This window comes from Ictalurus furcatus, chromosome 5 (genome assembly GCF_023375685.1).
Source record: "Ictalurus furcatus strain D&B chromosome 5, Billie_1.0, whole genome shotgun sequence".
NCBI classification, from domain to species: Eukaryota; Metazoa; Chordata; class Actinopteri; order Siluriformes; family Ictaluridae; genus Ictalurus; species Ictalurus furcatus.
This window is the reverse complement of record NC_071259.1, coordinates 11807587-11830298: the sequence shown is the minus strand read 5'-3', so window position 1 is coordinate 11830298 and position 22712 is coordinate 11807587. Positions and strand designations below refer to the sequence as shown.

The 22712-nt window shown below is 39.7% G+C and overlaps 1 protein-coding gene and 1 pseudogene across 5 annotated transcripts in view; one reads left to right on the top strand and one right to left on the bottom strand.

Annotated features, from left to right (window-relative positions):
• The first annotated feature begins 11089 nt into the window (after positions 1 to 11089).
• Positions 11090 to 13027, top strand: LOC128607665 (uncharacterized; annotated as a pseudogene).
• A 3579-nt stretch (positions 13028 to 16606) lies between these two features.
• The window catches only part of LOC128607681 (cyclin-dependent kinase 17), a 46543-nt gene continuing 40437 nt past the window's right edge, over positions 16607 to 22712 (bottom strand). The window contains exons 17-18 of one of the 5 annotated variants that reach the window (XM_053624768.1): positions 21629 to 21696; positions 16607 to 20419 (exon numbers count right to left, since the gene is read on the bottom strand). In XM_053624768.1, the coding sequence (XP_053480743.1) occupies positions 20369 to 20419; positions 21629 to 21696 (119 nt within the window). In that variant the 3' untranslated portion in view covers positions 16607 to 20368. Of the gene's footprint in view, positions 20420 to 21572; positions 21741 to 22712 lie in introns of those variants that run through there. The other 4 variants (XM_053624765.1, XM_053624764.1, XM_053624767.1 and 1 more) reach the window with 4 other exon arrangements.

The following is a 22712-nucleotide window of genomic DNA, read 5'->3' as shown; positions in this document are numbered from 1 at the left end:
GATGTGTTTTCTTTATTGCACCATTCTGAGTAAACTCTTGAGACTGTTGTGCATGAAAATCCCAGTTATAGAAATACTCAAACCAGCCCATTTGGCACCAACAATCATACCATGGTCAAAATCACTGAGTACACATTTTTCCCACATTCTGATGGTTGATGTAAACATTACCTGAAGCTGCTGGCCCGCATCTGCATGATTTTATGCATTGCACTACCACCACCTGATTGGCTGATTGGCTGATTAGATAATTGCAAAAAAGTGTAGGTGTACAGGTGTTCCTAATAAAGTGCTGGGTGAGTATATACTGACATGACCAGTACTTGGTGCTATCCCTTAGTCAGGACCCAGGGCCTATCAGGGTTCTCTTAACCCCAAAATCAGCATGTCTGGACTTTTGCATAATGACTTCCCTCATGCTGGTTTCTACAACCTCAGGTTCTCAGGCTACTGTGCTCTCAGGCTGCCACATTCTCAGGAGGCATACTATTGTACATGCATGTGCAGTTAAGGAACTACTAAGAACAGGTTTCTGCCGAAGGAAAAACTATTAGATTATGGGATGCAATGGAGAAGAAATAAGCACATTGTTTATGCTCTAGTGTGTATAAACTGAAGGTTTTTTTGATTGAAACTTAGAGGAAACTTCCACCACAGCTGCTACAGTAACTGGTTGAGTCAATGCCCAGACCTAGACAAGAAGTTCCGTAAAACAAAGGACGGCAAACTAAACGCTAAAACATTGTAACTGTGATCTTTAAAGGTGCCACAATTGATGTCCAAATACTGTTCCCTTTCAAAGGGAACTTCGACGTTGCATTTAGCATAACAGTATGGGAACGCCTTGTGCGCATGACCGGTATCTAAAGGTTGTGTAAAATCATGCCTCTACTTATAGGTCTGCCATGATCAGGTGACGTGGCAATTAAGCGCGTCGCATGATATATATATGGCACCTGTGAACCTCGCCGCCTTATTATCTTCAGCGAGACTGCATGTGTGGTGTTTGTGTGACAAAAACGCTTCATTTCTACTCGATATTTTCTCAAAATCTCTGAACTTTTCTATCTCTTTTTTAGAGGAAAAGAGAGGTAAGTAATGAGCGAGGAAGAATTCAAGAAGTGTGTTACGGCTTGCTCCCGTTTCATTACGGGGAAAAGTGCACACTTTCTGGGTGAAGTGTTAGCGGTGTAGTATGCTATGGCTCGAGAGGCTGCGCATGGTAACGCCTACATTAAGCAGCTCGGCTCGCGACTCGCGCTCTTCTCGAAAAAAAAACGGAAGCCGAAGCGAGTCGGGTTTCAGAGCCTCGCGGATCTGGGCCGGCCACTGCCGAGGCAGCCAGCCGTCTCAGGTTCGGGGGATCGCTTATGGATCCGGAAGAGGAGCCGGAGACGAGCGCTGCTCTATCTCTTGCTCTATCTCTTGCTCTGTCTTCCGGGTTCGGCTCTCCGCTGGATTTTGGAGCTCGCGTCGCGACTCCTCCTTCCGCTATGGAAAGCCAAAAGGGTAATAATTCCTCTCTGATTTCCGAGGAGTTAGAAGGATGTGTTAAAAACTGAGAGCAGCATATAAAGAGCTGCTTGAAGTGAATACCCAGTGAAAGTAAATCCCTCACACTGCAGAAACTCCCCTGTCTTCCAAAAGTTTATGACAAAATCTCAGGCTTCTGGGGGAAAACCACACATAAGCCATATTCATAACCCCACGATGTTGGATTATTCGGCCATTGTGGGAATGAACGGCATGGCTATTTAGCTATGCTCAAGGTGGAGGAGGCGCTTGCGAGCTACCTCTCTCCACCGACGGCAGATAATTACGGGGGCCGGATTGCATCCAAGCTATGTAAAGCAACCATGGCATTGGTGCCACAGGGCAATGAAAATCTGATGCTTCCCTCCAATAGAATGTGGAATAGTTAACGTCACTAGAAGACCATCGGGCAGCGTGCAACTACTGCCAAATGTGTCTCCATGGGTTCCGTCTACCGTAGAAAGGGTTACCGGGTCCAGTTATAGCTTGACCCCCCCCTCCCCCCCTCACAGGTGTGCTCACCACAGCAGTCAGCACAGACCAGAGCCCGACGTTAGCACAGGAAGTAAGCTCCCTTTTGGACAATGGGGCCATAGAACATGTACCCCGTTCCCGAAGGGAGGGAGGTTTACAGCCATTATTTCCTGTTCCGCAAAAAAGTGGGAGTATGCGGCCAATTTTAGATCTGCATCGTCTGAACCGTACTCTTCGGACATACAGGTTCAGAGGCTGATGCTCAAACTTATCGTGTCACAGATTCAGTTCGAGAACTGGTTTGTGGCGATAGATCTAAAAGGTGCATATTTCCACGTAGGAATATCACTAGCTTTATCCCCTCGCACCTTCACAAAGTGCATGGATGTCACTCTGGCCCCATTGGGACTCCAGGGCATCTGTGTACCAAACTACCTGGACAACTGGTTAATTCTAGCACGATCCAGGGAGTTGGTGGTTCAACATCAAGATGTTGGTCTCGCCCACATGAAGAGCTTGGGGCTTAGGTTGAATCTCAAAAAAGTATGCTTTCCCCGGTGCAGTTGACAACTTTTCTAGGCGTTATAGGATTCTACTACGATGAGGGCGTTTCTATCCCCAACATACGTAGTGTCAATCCTATCAACACTGAGCAAGATAAAGCTGGATCTTGGGAGACTTTGGGGTGGAGTCCACACATGTGGCCGAGGTCACATCTGTATGCTGCTCCCCCCATCGCTCTGCTCCCACAAGCTCTAGCGAGAGTTCGCCAAGACAGTCTGCCAGTAGCACCTTTTTGGCCAGCTCGAACGTGGTTCTGAGGAACAATATCCCTGCGAGATGGCACTCCTTGGGAGATTCCCGTCTGCAGGGATCCACTGTAGACCCAGTAAACTGCGCAATAGCTACAGTCCTGGAGCTCCTACAAGAACATTTCTCAGCGGGGTGGGCTCCTTCTACAATCAGGGTTACGTGGCCGCCATTTCGGCCAGCCACGCCCCTGTTGAGGGAGCCTCTGTGGGGCAACATCCTCTAACTTCGAGGTTCATGCGTGTTGTCAGACGGCTGAGGCCCATCTGCAGGCCGCGCATACCTTCCTGGGACCTTCTGTGGTCCTGGAAGGTCTGTCAGGTGCCCCATTCGAGCCCCTAGAGTGGATCTACTGTCTCAAGCCGGAGGGCTGATTTATCACCCTCGGCTAGAACTACGGAAACTGTGGGTCTGGCCCCTGGGGGGCACCAGCTCATAGATTCTGGTCTCACAACTGAGATTGTAGAAACAATGTTAAATGCTAGAGCACCATCCACAAGGAAATCGTATGCACTCAAGTGGCAGCTTTTTGTCTTGTGGTGTGAGGAACGTCAGCTAGACCCAGTGAACTGCGGAATAGCTACAGTCCTGGAGTTCTTACAAGAACGTTTCTCAGCGGGCTGGGCTCCTTCTACAATCAGGGTTACTTGGCCGCCGTTTCAGCCAGCCATGCCCCTGTTGATGGAGCCTCTGTGGGGCAACATCCTCTAACTTCGAGGTTCATGCATGGTGTCAGACGGCTGAGGCCCATCTGCAGGCCATGCATACCTTCCTGGGACCTTGCTGTGGTCTTGGAAGGTCTGTCAGGGGCCCCATTTGAGCCCTTAGAGTCAGCCTCTGAGAAGCTTCTGACTCTAAAGTTAGCTCTTTTACTGGTCCTGACATCTTTCAAGCGAGTGGGAGGTCTACAAGTTCTCTCTGTTGCCCTTTCCTGCCTTGACTTTACCCCTGGATTAGCCAAGGCCTTCCTGTATCCTAGGCCAGCTTATATTCCTAAAGTGCCTACATCGGCTGCCCACCCTGTGGTGTTGTAGGCTTTCTGCCCTCCTCTGTTCCTCACACCGGAACAAGAGAGGATGCACCTGCTGTGTCCAGTAAGTGCTCTCTGTACTTACATCCACCGCTCCAGCCAGTGGCATAAGTCGGAGCAGCTGCTGGTCTGCTTTGGCAGCGACAGGAAAAGTGATGCCGTGTCAAAGCAGCGCATCTCTACTTGGATAGTGGAAGCAATCTCTAGGGCTTACGACACGCGGTCTCGCCACGCCTCTGGGCATAAGAGCTCATTCCACTAGGGCGGTCGCTTCCCCAAAGGCTTTGTCCAAAGGGGTATCCTTGCAGGATGTGTGTGCGGCTGCAGGGTGGTCTACGCCACACACAGTCATTCGTTATTACAGCCTGGATATCCATTCCATCCCGGGCCCGAATGTCTTGCAGTGACCCTCGGGCTTGGGTATTTTTGAACAGGCCGTACCCTCGGTATGACGGAGTGGGTATTCCCGTTCCCATACTGTTATGCTGAATGCAACGTCGAAGTTCCCTTTGAAAGGGAACGTCGGGGTTACGCATGTAACCCTGTTCCCTGAGAAGGGAACGAGATATTGCATAGCACTGTCATACCAGGACAGGCCTGTGATTTGCGTCTTCGCTTCAGATAATAGAGGCTGGCGGCGTGGTTCACAGGTGCCATATATATATCATGCGACGCGCTTAATTGCCACGTCACCTGATCATGGCAGGCCTATAAGTAGAGGCATGATTTTACACAAGCTTCAGATACCGGTCACATGCACAAGGCGTTCCCATACTGTTATGCTAAATGCAACTTCTCGTTCCCTTTTCAGTGAACAGGGTTACATGCGTAACCCCGACGTTTTGTCTAACTAAATATGAATTTAATTTAAAATTATAAAATATAATTTAATAGATATAACAGTATACCTATTATTGTTTCTATATTTAAGCATAAACAATTTTTTGGGAAATGTCTTGCTTGAAAAGTGTGTTTGTGGTATCTTTCTTAAAATTAAATGCCACTTGGTCTGACATGTTTTCTAATGCAGTAAAAGTCATACATTTGTAAGTGTGTCTTAAGTGCCCAAATAATTTTTGGGACCACAGTATATGGTTTATTATTATTATTATTATTATTATTATTATACTTACAATAATATTATTATTAAACGTACAGTACATTTTCCTGAGATTACAGCTGCTCTTCTTTCACTAGCCTTTCAGTCTATAGGAAAATTTCATATGTAATTTTCCCAAATGTACAGAGAATGTGCCTCATTAATCAACATTTTAGCAAAGTTGTGTGGAAATGTTTACAATGAATATTGTCTCAACACACTGTGAAGAGGATGGTTTGAGTGGCCAAAAAATAGCAAAAGCACTGAAAATGCCCATTTCCACCATCAGGGCAATAATTAAGAAGCTCCAGTCTACTGGAAATGTTATGAATCAACCTGGAAGATGAGGTGTGTCTATATTGTCTCAACGCACTGTGAAGAGGATGGTTCGAGTGGCCAAAAAAATCTCCAAGGATCACAGCTGGAGAATTACAGAAGCTAATTGTATCTTGGGGTCAGAAAGTCTCCAATACTACAATCCAAAGTCACCTACATTAGCAAGGGTTTCAAGGAAAAAGCCTCTACTCTCATCCAAAAACAAACTCGAGCATTTTCAGTTTGCCAGACACTACTGGAATTTCAAATGGGATATGGTTCTATGGTCAGATGAAACCGAAATAGAGCTTTTTGGCAATAAACACCAGAGGTGGTTTTGGCGCACACAGAGAGGTAGCCATATGGAAAAGTACCTCATGTCCGCGGTTAAATATGGTGGTGGCTCTTTAATGTTTTGGGTCTGTTTTTCTGCCAGAGGACCTGGACATTTTGTTAGGCTACATGGCATCATGGACTATATCAAATATGAACAGATAATAAATGAAAACCTGACTGCCTCTGCCAGAAAGCTTAAAATGGGCCGTGGTTGGATCTTCCAGCAGGGCAATGATCCAAATCATACATCAAAATCAACACAAAATGGTTTATTGACCACAAAATCAAGGTCCTGCCATGGCCATCCCAGTCCCCTGAATTGAAACCGATAGAAAACCTGTGGACTGAAGAGGAGAGACCACCAGCGTGGACCTTGAAATTTGAAGCATCTGGAGAGATTCTGTATGGAAGAATGGTCTCAGATCCCATGCAATGTATTCTCCAACCTCATCAGGCATTATAGGAGAAAACTCAGAGCTGTTATCTTGGCAAAGGGAGGTAACACAAAGTATATATATATATATATATATATATATATATATATATATATATATATATATATATATATATATATAATACACCTGTGTCTTGTTTGCGATTGTTTCATATCCATGAGAGCAGAGTATTTTTGTGATTTTTTTAAACAAATGATCAAAATGTTAAACAATAAAGACAAATTTTCACAGCCTTTGCTCATACTTACCAAGGTTGCCAGTGGGCACTGTATATATTATTATTGTTGTTGTTGTTGTTGTTAAATAATAATAATAATAAGAAGAAGAAGAAGAAGAAGAAGCAAGCACTAAATCTTCAATCAACTAAGATGCTTCCTTAGACCAGCTAATCTCAGCATTTCTTTTGTCATAATTTAATGATTTATTTTGTTTGTCTTATACACTTCTGTAAGTCTCTATGGAAAAGGGCATCTGCTAAATGCTGTAAACTTCATAAAAAAAAATAAAATTAAAAAAAAAAAATAAAAATAAAAAAAAAGGAAAGAAAGAAAAGCAGTTTAAACGTAATAGTATATTCCATATATAAAAGTGCAGTAATCCATGCAAATGACAGTTTTTGAAGATTGAAGTCGAGGTTTATATTAGTTAGTCATACAAACTTATTTACAAATAACTCCATTCATATCCAGCTTCATAAATGACATCCAGTGTAAGGTGCTTATGTTCACTGGGCTTGCCTAAGCAGAGCTTTCATGTGGGCACCTACAAAGCTTAACCCTAGGCAAACATGCCCAAAAGAACAGGCATGGTTATCCATTCCAGATCTGCAAGCCTGGGTAGAGCACAACCACACTCTCTCCTGTGCAATTTAGTCTATTACGTTTAAGGAAATCACAAGACCATTATGGAGTACAAACACTAATCAGTTTCCCTGTTATGGTTGGTGTTTGAATTTTAAAAATCTCTTATGTGGCCTTTAAACCTATTGAAAGGTCTGATTTGTGTACCAGTCTCCTGGATATTTAAGATTATTAAGAACCTTTGAAGGTCAGAGTTTTCAATTTGAGACACAACTCATTACAGCAATCATGAAGATGGTTAAAAGTATTAAAGGGAAACAGATTATCAGTCTGTTGGATGTTGCTGGGTATGAAATCTCTTAGTCTACAGTTGGATTTAGAAACCAGACAAACAGGGAGGTTGTGGCTCTGATGTGCCATCTTGAGAGATCCTGCGTTAAATATTCAACCCACACTATTTGAAAGCGGATAATCAAACGCAGGAATTCAAATCAAGTACTACTATCATGTGTCCCATTTTACTTGATCGCATACTTCCTTCTAAGATTACATAGCATTTTGCTGCCCAGTAAGTAACAATAAGCACTATTGTTGGCTTATGTGTTCAGTTGTTTTGTTGCTTGGCATTTAGATCATAAATTCTACAGCACAGGAAGAACTGAGGAACGCTCTATCAACAACGTGGGTGAGATGCTAAACTGCATAATTATACTGTTTTCAGCACATATTAGGGAGTAAAAACATTTATTGCTTGAATGTTAGAAAATAACTAATGAATATCAGCTGCTATTGTCAAGTGGCATATGAAAGAGTTCATTAGTTCATGCTTCAATGTGTGAAAAATGTGTGTGGTTTAAAGCAAGTCAATGAGATTGAAGCACAGTCAAAATGTTCTGTTCTACGATAAAAAATAGTCTGCCAGTTATGGTTTTTATATACCTAAAAGAGAAGATATTTGTGAATAATTTGAGGATCTAAGGTTTTATTGAATCTTTTTGCCAAAATTAAGCAATGTTATTAATATTATTTATATGCCACTGAATATAAAATATATTTTAAATCAAAATAGTGCTTATACATATATTTAAAACAACAACAACAACAAAAAAACAACACTGTGGTTGAAAAGTTTAATGAGGAACAGTATTTTATGTTAAATTCACAGAATCGCCAGTTGGGATGTTTTAATCCCAAAATGTGGAATTACATCTAAATCCATGTAGAAATGGTTTGGGGGGGGGGGGGGATTATTTTTGCCATGACTAATATTGAAAACCTGTGGGCTGAACTGGAGTTCACAGTCCTGAGTGCACAAAATTGTTAAACATTATAAGAAGATACTCTGTATTGCTGTCCGAATATCTGAAAAGCCAAATATATTTCACCAAATCTGCAGATAATTGTGAGTATGCCATAGATCTTTTTGCAAAACCTTGTTACTGGAAAAGACAAACCTTTAAAGTTGAGAAAATATTGAATGAAAAAGAACAAAACTGGAAGTACTTAGTGAAATGGGTGGCACTCTAGAATTATTGGCAGACTCCAAGTGCTTTATTGGCATCACAAACATGTTAAATTATTCATGTCTAGTTAAACTTGGCTGAAGAAATAATTGTGATGCCTAAATATTAATAATAGTTGGAAGAATTATTCATTTCTTTTGTGCCTAACATACGTGGGGGGGGGGGGGGGGGGGGGGGGGGGGTTTGTAGCATTGTGTTTAAATTTGTTCCCATTCCTCTTGGCAAACGTCTTTCAAAATCATTTATCATCAGTCTGAGAGTGCATTATCAAATCTTGTGTGAGGTACCTGTCCGGGGACGAATATCAAAGCAACTATACTGACCGGGATGTTTAAAGTCTTTGCTATGGCTCTGTAGCTTTTTTTCTTTCGAGTGTTGCTTAATAATATGGTCCATGCCTCTTTGTGCTGAAAATTCTTTAGTTGGATATTTATTTGTATTCTATATTTAACTTGGTTGCATTCAAAAAGATTTTAATTCCATTTGAGCAGTCAGTTAGGTGAATAACAGTGTTGTGGATAAAAATGACATGAAATAAACATGAGGGAGACTTAGTATGAATAAAAAGTAATTTTATTGGTAATTCACAGGACGGGTGGGTGCGTAGTCTGGAGGAGAGCGAGGGGGGGAAGAAAATGGGGTGCGTCCTGGGGACATGGGGAGTTCAGCAAAGGTGAAGTGAGAAGACCACTGAGAGTTGGGCGGACTGGTAGGTGAGAAGAGGGACGAATGGTCGGGGCCCGGATCAGAGAAAACGACATCATCCTCGGACTGGAAGCTGGAGGAGGGTTCTGACTGTGCAGAGGCGTCAATACGCACGTTCACGGGGCAGATTCTGTATCGAAGGGGAGGGGGGAACCCCGCATTTCCATTCCGGGGGGGGTGCTGCGAAGATAGTTGAGTAGCACCATGATATCAGCAGTGAGATGCACAAGCTGGTAATGAGTGTCCAGATCGAGATCCAGGTCCAGTAACGGGGAGAGGAGGGACTGACGACGGGCACCTAGACATACAGAAGCGGTATTAGTCAGATGTGGATAAATTGGAAAAACACTTTAAAGATCTTTAAGAGTAATGAGTAATACACTATGGTTGGTAGAGTCAAAAAAAAAAAAGAAGTATAAGTATACGAGCTGAGGAGTGCTACCACACGCACACACACACACACACATACCCACACACTCTCGTACAGTCAAGGGCGGGCAAGTAGACATAACACACATACTATTATAACTTTATAAAAATAATAAAAAGGATATTATAAGGGTAATATCGCATAATAATAATAATACATATACATACTCTTTATAAAAAACAGAATAATAGGATATGTGGGACAGTAGAAGGGTAATATAATGGTATTAAGAAGTTGGAAGTACAGTAAACCGGTTTTTCAAGCAGTATATATATATTAAGAGATATAGAGCAAATATGAAAATAAAATATAGACTAGGAATACAGGAAAATATGACTTACTCATGATTCAGATGGTGAAGAGTGAAGATTCTTGTAGATTAAAATTCTTGTCTCGCAGGGAAGGCCTTGATTTTAGGAGAACCGTGAGGAGCCAGTTATAAGGGTGGCTGGGTCAAGCTGCCCCCCCTCGAGATAACAATAAGACCAAGGTCTCATTAGATTGTTTAGTCTCCTCCACTTTCTATTCTCTGGGTAAATGAAAACTGAAGTTTCTGATTTTCTGGGTAACTGAAAACTCTGGTTTCTGATTCTCTGGGTGACTGAAAACTCTGGTTTTTGATGTTCTGGGTTATTAGAAATCCCTGGGTTCTGATTTTATGTGTAAATTGAAACCCCTGGTTTTGATTCTATGTGTAAGTGGAATAGCCCTTTTCTGGAACATAAGAGTAAGGTAAATGAGCTCTTTTTTAACCCTATTGGTAGTGAGATCATAGTATTCTTGAAACATATGGGTTATTTAGTGTGTAAATACAGTATAAATACTGGAGCTTGAGCTCAGGGTATTGGGATCACTTCTGAGAATTCTCATCGGTGTGGATCTCATGTGGTGGAATGGAACAATAAAGCTGGACCCTTGCTTCTTCTCACTCACGGCTGGTGTATTTTTTTCTATCTCCAACTGGGCTCAGAGGTAGATGTGAGTATTGTCTTCTATGTTGAATTTTAAGTGTTTTTGGGTAATAGGCTAAATTTGAGCCAACAACGGGTTATTAGACTGTGTGTAAATGTAGTTACTGGGCACCAGACTTGAATCTCAGTACTGAAAGGTGGAATGCCATCAGTTTCAGCTGTGGTAATGGAGGAGATTATGGCCACCTAAATCAAGCAAGTAGCGTTTAATTGTAAACACTGACTAATATTAGGGATGGGTGAAAAATCTGATACCAAGTTATTTCAAGACTCAATTATAAATACCTTGTCATCTTTTTATTATTGTGCTTTCTGATACTATTTCTGATGCAGTTCAAGAAAGTAATATAAAGGTATTATTAATGTAGGATGTTTGTATTAATAATTGTTTTGTTTAAATCTACAGGGGTGAAATTGGATGATGTCTTAAAATGCCAAAAGCAAAGATGAAGCTTTTTATTTTGCTTATCATTTTTGGTGTTCTACCTGTTACCTTGATTTCAAAATGGAAGCATATTTTCGATCATACTGCTGATTACAGCACTGGAAATCTATCTGAGGGCACACAATCATCTATAAGCAGTAGTTTGGATACACACAATACCCCCATGTCTATGAGGTCCATAATCCCCATTAAAAACTCAAGCCATTTTGCGGTGTCTGCATTCATTGATCACAGGCTCAATAAAACTATTCGAGTTATCAGCATAATCAAAAGAAACAGTATGCAGCCACTTTATTGCCTCTACTGCAACAATGGCCAAGCTTGCGAGTTTACTAAAGCTACAATTGAGATACACACAGATCATTTTGGCTTCAAATTTGGTGCTTCAGATGGTAGAAGGAAGAAGGAATTCTAGAGGTTGTGCCGTGGCCTATTGACCAGTTCCTTAATCCATCTGCAGGATGGGATGCCGCACTGCATAAAGGGGACCTCCATTACTATGGCCAGTTGGTAACACTAAATGAGTGCATTTATAGACAGATGTATCAGTCCAAATATGTCCTGTTGAATGATATTGATGAGATCATCATGCCCTATAAGTATGCTAACCTTGCATTACTGATGGAGGCGCTGCAACAGGAGCACAAATACGTAACTGTACTTCTCATAGAGAACCACATTTTCCCCAAGACACAGTTTGAAGAAATTGGCAAGTTTCACTGACCAGAATGGAAAAATGTTCCTGGTATCAATATTATGGAACACATTTACAGAGAACCAGACAGAAAGAACAGCTTCAACCCCACAAAGATGATCATCAATCCTAGGAACATGATGCAAACTTCAGTGCATTCCAGCCTGAAACACACTGGACAGGTCTGTCGGGTTCCTTTCGATGTGTGTCGGATCACTCACCTGAGAACACCACTACAGGGGAGACTTACCAAAGAGCAATTATTTGTTGACACAAGAGTGTGGGACTTTGAGCAAGAACTGATACCAAATGTGGATAGGGCCCTGCAATTATCAGGTTTGTTGAGAAGTCCAGAGTGATACAGGGCTTGTTTTTTTTTATTATTATTATTTATTTATTTTATTGATTTTGTGCTCTGAAAAGAAAATTGAAAAAAAATCACCAGAAATCTAGCAAGTGAATGAATTTGTTGAATTTCATTAAAAGGTTGTAACAACCAATAAACTTATCTGTTTTTAACTTTAACATTTTCATAGGCTCAAAAGTAATTGGACAATTGACTGAATCAGTTTCATGGCCAAATGTGGCCTGTTTACTTATTTCAAATCAAAAAAAGGTCTGGAGTTGATTCCAAGTGTTGAATTTGTACTTGGTAGCTGTTCATTGGCACTCTCAATATGTAGTCAAAAGATGTGTTGATGCAAGGGAAATGGGCCATCATTAGGCTACAAAAAAACCAAAAAAAAAAAAACCAGTCCAAACAGAGAGAGCATAAACTTTAGGAGTGGGCAAATCAAGAAGTCGGGAACACTCAAGAGACACCTACATGAATGTAAATACAGATGGTTTACCTCAAGATGCAAATCACTCGTAACACTCCAGTACAGATAGCACAGATTAAACTTGCTAAAGAAACCTCTTTAAAAAAGAAAAAAGCCTGTCCAGTTCTGATGCAAGATTAACTTGTACCAGAATTATGGGAAGAGAAGAGTATAGAGAAGGAAAGGAAAGGCTCGTGTTCCAAGGCATACATCATCATCTGTCAAACATGTGGAGATAGTGTTATGGCATGGGCATGTATGGTTGCCAAAGGAACTGTCACACTGTTGTTTGTTGATGATGTGACTGCTGATAGAAGTAGCAGGCTGAATTCTGAAGGCTATAGAGCTATAGTTTCTGCTCAGAATCAGTCTAATGCTACAAAACTGATATGATGGTGCTTCACAGTACAGATGGATAATGACCAAAAAATACTGCAAAAGCAATCCAAGAGCCTCTTAAGGTAAAGAAATTTAATGTTCTTAAATGTCTGATGACCTCAACCCAATTGAGCATGCTTTTCACTTACTGAAGACAAAACTAAAGGCAGAAAGACCCACAAACAAGCAGCAACTGAAGGCAGCTGCAGTAAAGGCCTGGCAAAGCATCTCAAGGGAGGAAACTCAGCATTTTGTTATATTCATGGGTTCCAGATTTCAGGAAGTCATTGACTACAAAGGATTGCATCCAAGTATTAAAAATAATACTAATATTTGTGACTGTTAGTTTGTCCAATTACTTTTGAGCTTGTGAAAATAGAGAGACTCCTAAATGGTTAATGCAATATGTTTGTTAAACCCCTTGAATTAAAGCGGAAAGTCTACACTTCAATCACATCTTGATTGCTTCATTTCGAATCCATTGTGCGGTTGTACACACTGAGGCAAAATTACAAAAATTGTCAATTTTTTCACTGTCCAAATACTTAGAGACATGAATGTAAATAATATACAGTTGTGCCCAAAAGTTTGCATACCCCTTGCAGAACCTGCTAAATCTTAATACTGTTAACAAAATAAGAGGGATCATAAAAATCCCAATTTTTTTTTAATATTTAGTACTGTCCTGAATAAGCTATTTCACATAACAGATGTTTACATATAGTCCACAAGACAAGATAATAGCTGAATTTATAAAAATTTCAGTAGTTTACATACCCTTGATTCTTAATACTGTGTGTCGTTACCTGGATGATCCACGTTTTTTTGTTTAGTGATAGTTGTTCTTGAGCCCGTTGTTTGTCCTGAGCAGTTCTTCAGAAAAATCCTCCAGGTCCTGCACATTCTTTGCTTTTCCAGCATATTCTGTATATTTGAGCCCTTTCCAGCAGTGGATATATGATGTTGAGATCCATCTTTTCACACTGAGGACAACTGAGGGACTTGTACACAACTATTACATAAGGTACAAATATTCACTGCCAATTGGCTGACCGTTCTCAATTCTGCCAAAAGCTAGCTCACAGTCAGTGTGAGGAAAAATGGATATACAGTATCTCACAAAAGTGAGTACACTTCACATTTTTGTAAATATTTGATTATATATATCTTTTCATGTGACAACACTGAAGAAATTACACTTTGCTACAATGTAAAGTAGTGAGTGTACAGCTTGTGTAACAGTGTAAATTTGCTGTACCCTCAAAATAACTCAACACACAGCCATTAATGTCATAAAGTGAATACACCCCTAAGTGAAAATGTCCAAATTGGGCCCAAAGTGTCAATATTTTGTGTGGCCACCATTATTTTCCAGCACTGCCTTAATCCTCTTGGGCATGGAGTTCACCAGAGCTTCACAGGTTGCCACTGGAGTCCTCTTCCATTCCTCCATGATGACATCATGGAGCTGGTGGATGTTAGAGATCTTGTGCTCCTCCACCTTCCATTTGAGGATGCCCCACAGATGCTCAATAGGGTTTAGGTCTGGAGACATGCTTGGCCAGTCCATCACCTTCACCCTCAGCTTCTTTAGCAAGGCAGTGGTCATCTTGGGGGTGTGTTTGGGGTTGTTATCATGCTGGAATACTGCATACTGATCATGCTCTGCTTCAGTATATCACAGTACATGTTGGCATTCATGGTTCCCTCAATGAACTGTAGCTCCCCAGTGCTGGCAGCACTCATGCAGCCCCAGACCATGACACTCCCACCACCATGCTTGACTGTAGGCAACACACACTTGTCTTTGTACTCCTCACCTGGTTGCCGCCACACACGCTTGACACCATCTGAACCAAATAAGTTTATCTTGGTCTCATCAGACCACAGGACATGGTTCCAGTAATCCATGTCCTTAGTCTGCTTGTCTTCAGCAAACTGTTTGCGGGCTTTCTTGTGCATCATCTTTAGAAGAGGCTTCCTTCTGGGATGACAGCCATGCAGACCAATTTGATGCAGTGTGCGGCGTATGGTCTGAGCACTGACAGGCTGACCTCCCACCCCTTCAACCTCTGCAGCAATGCTGGCAGCACTCATACGTCTATTTCCCAAAGACAACCTCTGGTTATGACGCTGAGCATGTGCACTCAACTTCTTTGGTCGACCATGGCGAGGCCTGTTCTGTGTGGAACCTGTCCTGTTAAACCGCTGTATGGTCTTGGCCACCGTGCTACAGCTCAGTGTCAGGATCTTGGCAATCTTCTTATAGCCTAGGCCATCTTTATGTAGAGCAACAATTCTTTTTTTCAGATCCTCAGAGTTTTCTTTGCCATGAGGTGCCATGTTGAACTTCCAGTGACCAGTATGAGGGAATGTGAAAGGGATGACACCAAATTTAACACCCCTGCTCCCCATTCACACCTGAGACCTTGTAACACTAACAAGTTACATGACACCGGGGAGGGAAAATAGCTAATTGGGCCCAATTTGGACATTTTCACTTAGGGGTGTACTCACTTTTGTTGCCAGCAGTTTAGACATTAATGGCTGTGTGTCGAGTTATTTTGAGGGGACAGCAAACTTACACTGTTACACAAGCTGTACACTCACTACTTTACATTGTAGCAAAGTGTCATTTCTTCAGTGTTGTCACAAGAAAAGATATAATCAAATATTTACAAAAAGGTGAGGGGTGTACTCACTTTTGTGAGATACTGTATATTTTTTTTTAAACCAGTAAGGGGGTTGAAACTGAAGCAGTAAAACAAGGTGTAAATGTGCATATGAGTTGCAGTTTACGTGAACATATGAGCAGAGCATAAGAAAAAATAATGTACTTTGTATGGCACTATACTGTAGCAGATAAACCCATACAGTGATGGCTTAGTTGTGCCTCCCCTTGGCTAGTGTTGTGGATAAAAAATGTCATAAAATAAACATAAGGGAGACCTAGCATCCAGCAAAGGGGAGAAGAAGAAAAGACGGGCACCTAGACACATAGAAGCGGGATTAGGCGGACATTGACAAATTGGAATTACACTTTAAAGATCTTTAAGAGCAGTAGTAGTGCACCAAACTAGCCTAGTTAGAGGAGTTTTATATTTTATTGGTCTGGTAATCCTACAAACAGTGATAACACTTGAGGCAAGTTTTATGATAAATCCAACTTTTTCCGATCATGTCCTACATTGGCAGTTAATTTACCACAGCTTCCATAAAACAAAACTTAGGCTACTGTCTCAGCTGGAAAAAAATGCATGGAGGAGAATCTGGGCTCAGCCCCGGATTATTAACAGTCCAGCTAACGCCCCTGCCTGTGACTAATATCAATATCAATAATCTGATATAACTTTATTAATGATACCCATTTTAAAGAAGCCACGGTGGGGGTTCATAGTTGAAACTGAGAAATTTTATACAAAAGCAGATGAATTCTGTTCCTCTTAGCGTGACAATGATAAACAACTGTCTTGAAGCTGAGTGGTTTATATGATTTGCCAATGCAGTTTAATCCACAGATGGAATGCAAGTTGTTCTAACAAATCATTTGAGAAAACAAAACATTTTTTCTGCCATTAGCAAAAGGTAAAGTAAGCAAAACATAGTATATATGTCGTTGTTCATTCCCAAAAATCTCTCAGTAGACAAACACAAAAGTACTAACAAGAGAAGCACCACATACCCTGTTCCCAGGAAGTACACATCCATCCACATTGCTGTATTGAAGCAGCTAATTTAAACATCAGGGTGTTTGTGTGTTTCTTTTATTTTCTTTTTCTTTTTTTTTTTTTACTGGTCCTACAGTAAATAAACTCTCTACAGAAATAAAATTAAATAAATTCTTCATATGTCTGCAGTATTTGAAAAATAAAATAAAAAACCCTAAAAACTGCTTAATTGATAAGTATTCACCACGGCAGGGTGAATTGAGATTTTGCAGTGATCACAGATTTGAGTTGACTCAGATGTGTCTCTATAAGCTTTGGACAATTAGATTTTTGGCATCTTCCATCCCTCAATACAAATTTTCTGCAACTCAAATTAAATGGAGAATTTTGGTAGACAGCAATTTTCAGATCATGCCACAGATTGTCAGCTGGATTTAAGTCTGGACTTTGATTTAACCATTCCAAGATGCACACCTTCTTATTTTCAACCCATTCTTTTGTCGTTTTTGCCTTGTTGCTTTGGCTCATTGTCCTGTTGGAGCATATATTTTTACCCGAAAATACAGATGTCTGGATGATTGGAACAGGTTCTATTTGACAATTTGCATGCATTTGGCTCCATCCGTGTTGCTTTGATTGGCAACAAACGTTTAAAGTTGGAAACTTGCAAAGCTTGTTTAGTTGTTTCCTCAATCTGATGTTTGCATTCATTATTATGTAAGTACCAATACCAGGATTTGCCAAATTGTCTGGATTGTTGCATAAATGATGGCGATGCAATTTTATTCTCATCAGTGAAACTGAATTAGAAAACCACAATGTTTTGAAAAACAAAACAGAACAGAAAGGTAAAGCCATAAACTCTTTTGTATTCAGCAAAATCCTTTGCAACATAAAATTACTGTATAACTACTGTACCATTAACAGTGCTTGGTTAAATTATTTATTAAGCGATGCAACTGTATTGCTGTCATAGTCTAATTTGACTTAAAAGGATATAAACAAACAGCAGAAAAAAACACAACAGTGAGACATACTCAGTCAAAATATTCCACATTATTACTCATTTGGCCAAGTCCAAATTATTCGTTATTTTTGGCCGAGCATGTAAGGCAGCCGAACGTTCTGTGCATTTTTAGTAATGTATTCATTTCTTTAGTATTGCAAGAGAGAAAAAAAGTAATGTAAGAAGCACTAAAGGAAAAAAAACAAAAAAACAAAAACAAAAAACAATTACATCAAACAATTTAGTCCTTGGCTATGCTAACCAACTGAGCAGTGTTTTACCAGTGCACATAACTCTCAGTAGAAATGCTTGCCTGGGCAATCTGGGCAGTTCCCCAAAAACACTATATTGTTAAGATCATCTGAACTGTCAGCTGCCCCCTGTAGTGTTCAGGGCTCCTGAACCATTATGATATTGGTACTTGTGAATACTGGAAAAAAAATAGTGTTTTTCATTTCAATTGCACTAACCTGAATAAATAAAGGATCGATTATATATGTGCAATGATGATATTGGGATAACTGGACTCCCAGCACCCATGGGGAAGTTACAGTGCCCACCAGAATTATTGACCCCATCACCCATCAAAAATGAGCAAAAATGATTGTAGAAAATATAAACTAAAATGTTCTACTCAAACAATATGAGAAACAAAATTGGGTAGACTTACTTTCTTAATAAAAGTATTTTCTCTCAAAAATCAAAAAGTACTGACTCTCTGTTTTTGCCATGTTCTGTTTCCCTGTGTATAAATATAACTTTGCATTACCATAGGAAAAACCAAATAACTTTCAGCACAAAAGAGACCTGGTACTGCACAAATCAGGTAATGGATATAAAAAATGCATAAGCAATTAAAAAAATTACCTTTAAGCCTGTAGGACTGTAACATTAGGACTGTAACAAAGTTTATATGTCTGACACAGCTGGAAATTTGCTGTGAAATTTACTAGGAACTGGACCCATGTGCACATTAAGAGGAGGATGGTGAAAAAACAGCTCAAATATCACAGTTTTAGAATTCCTTTGATTGTCAAATTTGAAAGTCAACTGTTAAACACTACTTTCATAATGAGCTGTTTGGAAGAATTGCAAGAAAGAAGCCCTTTCTGAGACAATCTAACAAAAATGATTCTCCGAACTTTACCAAGTGTCATTAGAACTATGACCGGCATGGTGTGTCATGGTGGGTTATGGTCAGGTGAGACCAAAATGTTTTGGTCATGCATACAATCAGCACGTTTGCCAACAAAAGGCGACCACAAACAATGAAAAGCATCTGATGCACTGTCTGAGCATCTGATCCAATATGGCAGTGGATCATTCATGCGTTGGGGTCCGTGTGGCATTGTGAATTCTGCTAAGTACCAGGATATTGCAGCGCAACCCCTGACTGCCTCTGCCAGGACATTCAGACTTGGCCTAACATATTTCCAAATTAACACAGGACTGGTTCAAGATAGACAAAACCATTGTTTTGCAATGAACATGTCAGTCTCTGGATTTGAAGCCTACTGAAGACCTGTGGTCTGAATTGCACCTACATGAACACAAGAATATAAAGGAGCTTAGTTTGTTTTGCAAGGAGGAGTGAACCAACATCCCTCTTAAAGTGTCTCCAACCTTGTAGGATATTACAGGAAGAGACCCAGGGCTGTTATTTGTTGTCACAAACTATTAACTTTAAGGATGCTGATAATTTTGAAACTAGCATTTTATAGAAAAATATGCCCTACTTAAAACTTTGAGTTTGACGGGGAAAAAACCAAAACAAAAAAACATACAAGTTATCCCTGCATGTTTGAGCTCAAAAAATCACTTATTGCATGTGTTATTCTTTTTATATATTCATTTCTACTCATTTCCATGAAGGGTCCATATAATTATGGAGGGCACAGTATAAGACATGGAGAAGAATCAGATAATGTGAGCTGAGAGAAAGGATAAAATAGTTAATAATTATACACAAAACAGGGCAAGTCTAACTGCTTACCCACAAGGAGTACTTTTCATCTAGTGAGAACTTTGAAGTAGCATAATACTCTTCAGTCTTGCAATACCCCTTCCTGTTTGGACAGCATCCAAAACAGCTCTGAAGTGTTCAGAATTGTCATGTAGTGCACACTATAAAGATAGCATTGCTGATCATGCACTGTGTAATTCAGTGTCATGTCAATATCTTCATTCAGCTTCCAGTCCTCCAAAGTCATTAGTTAATTATGAATTTACTGAAGACAGCCTGAGCTTAACTAGTGTAAGGTGCCATGGTTATTTGAAACCACAGTTCGTACCAGCACAGCAGTGTGTGTCATGTAGGGATGGAGAGTTTCTTAAGGGTTACTGAAAATACTAAACAGCAATATTTAAACATAATGCAACTATACACACAAGAGACTTCCAACTAATCTTTCCAGCATGCCAATATACACACTAAGAAGGACAACCAGATGGGTAAATCAATACTGGATGCACGGAGAGGAATGAGGTATACTGCTAAGGTTTATATAAACGAATGCGGGCTATGCAGCATGACCTGGATTAAAGTATATTACTATCCCATCTGGGTAATATTAGTGTTCTTGATTTGTCTCCTCTTCCTTTATATCAGTCTCTTCGATTATAAGAATAAACGTATGTATCCTTATGAGCAGCTGTAGATGGTTCTCATATTCCTTCACAAGTTGTACGTGTGTTATGAGTGAAGCTATTCCATCTATTGCAATTCTATTTCTTGACTGTGTAGTGAAGATTTCCTCAGATCAAATGTCTGTAAATGTCTTTTTCCTCCTTCGTGTGGTTAGAGGTTTCACGTTCTTCCTCCTTTGTTGTGGTGGGGTAAAGTATTCTGTTTGTGCATTAGGAGTGATGTCATCAGTTAGGACCCATTTCTAAAACAATACACTCTGTCGACGGGCCTTCCCCTGAGCTGTGAGAGAGAGGGGGGGGGGGAGGTGGAGGAGAGAAATATGAAGACAGTTTTGCTTGAAAAAGAATTAATATTTCTGATAACATTCATGTTCGACTGCTCTGTTTTTGTACAGGTCATTAGAAATTAGTTTCTTTATTTCTCTTTCAAACATATTCATGGAGCTACCACTCAAACTGTATAAGGCAAGACCACAAAAGTAAAATGTATAACAGAAAATACTATTTTCTATAACTACAATACCTGGTAACACAAAGCTGGTTAATTAGGAAAGACTTCTGGATCTTGTATTTAAAAGGAAGTCTAGAAGCAACATATTTACATTATATATAATAAAGTATTGTTCTGGATTAATCTAAAGATATCATATTGCACTGTAAAAATGGTAAATATTTTTGTCTCGGGGCATAACATACCATTAAGCTTTGGAACACTAAAACCTTTTTTGCTAATTCATGACAACTTCATAATTTGTGAGCTACTACCTTTCCTTTGAACACTTCCATATAATTAGTATTAATTCATTAGTAACCTTTGCTGCTAAGAATGAACACTATTCCAAAGGGGGAAAAAAAAATGCTACAAAGGATTGATAAAATATAACCTTTCATTTTTGTGTAATTTTATTTTAGGGTTAGTAATTATTCATACACAACATAATTACAATTAATGATTTATTAATTATTAAGAGAAAAGATGTTATTTACCTTGATACCTTAAAACGTACTAATAACTACAGTGCTAGACTGAAAGTAGAGGAATCTGATGCCACCTTGTGGTTCATCTCGCCCTGCTTCCAGTGGTGTAAAAGGAATTGTTTTAATTGTGTAACTTAGGTCTAGATTAAAGTATAGATATATATTTAACAACAACAATATTAAGAAATGCACAACGAGCCATCATAAAATGTTAGCCATACATAATTATCTGCACAAAAATTAACAAAATATTTGTTGGCATGTTGTGCTTATACTGTCCCTGACTTTTTAGATAGAAAAGAAAATGTGTGTATGAACACCTGAAAGAGAATATTTACTTAACTGTCAATCTTGAGATGTGGAAAAAGAAAAAAGGACAGACTGACCAGTGTTAGCAAAATATGGACAGAGAAAACAGGACAATTAGGGGTTTTAATCATTTACAATTACAACGAACAAAGACAAAACACTAGGGTGTAATAGACAGGAAGAAAGGTGAGTGTTTAGTTACCAGAGTGGTATAATGAGTCAGCCCGTAGAGGGGGAAGAGGGGGCTGGATTCAGTTTTGCTCCTTCTCTCTGCAAATATTCCAAACGCATGGGAGCCATCTTTTGGGGCATTGCTTAAAGGGGGTAGGTTGGGCATGTTGGTTTTTTTTTTTTTTTTTTTAAAGGAGGAATGGACAGCGTGAAAAGGCAAAGCCAAATATTATTTTAAAAAAATTAAAAGTGAGAGAGAGACAAACATGAAAGACAGGAAAACATTGAGACAGAGTCTTTCACAGAAGATGACAGATGTACACAATAAGAGCCAGATGAATGTTTTGTCATAAAAGCATGTCTATTGAAATCCAGTTGTACAGACACTTTATTCAACATTTTTAAAGACTACACAATAGTCCAGCCATTTTTAACGCACCCTCATGGACTCAGAAATGTGAAAACAACATAGTCTAATCTTTTTATATGCTCAATATCCATTGAACTCTGTACATACTTAGATCACCTAACTTCCACAAAAATAATAATGATGTTCAACTGCCATAGACCAAGTTATTGTGTGCATAAAACACAAATTGAATGCAGCAAATAGGGCTGTACATTTCATTTCATTTTAATTCATATGGTTTAACTGTCCATTTAGTTTCACATACAAGCACAGTTCACAAGCAAACAGGCACGCGCGCACACACACACACCAGTTTATTAGGTACTACCTTTTAGATACACTCATTGGCTATTTCATTTGGTTCATCCGGAAAGTATTCACAGCGCTTCACTTTTCCCACATTTTGTTATGTTACAGCCTTATTCCAAAATGGATTAAATTCATTATTTTCCTCAAAATTCTACAAACACCCCCCCATAATGACAACATGAAAAAAGTTTGTTTGAAATCTTTGCAAATTTATTTAAAAAAAAAAAAAAAAGAAAAAATCCCATTTACATAAGTATTCACAGCCTTTGCCATGACACTCAAAATTGAGCTCAGGTGCATCCTGTTTCCACTGATCATCCTTGAGATGTTTCTACAACTTGATTGGAGTCCACCTGTGGTAAATTCAGTTGATTGGCACCTGTCTATATAAAGGTCC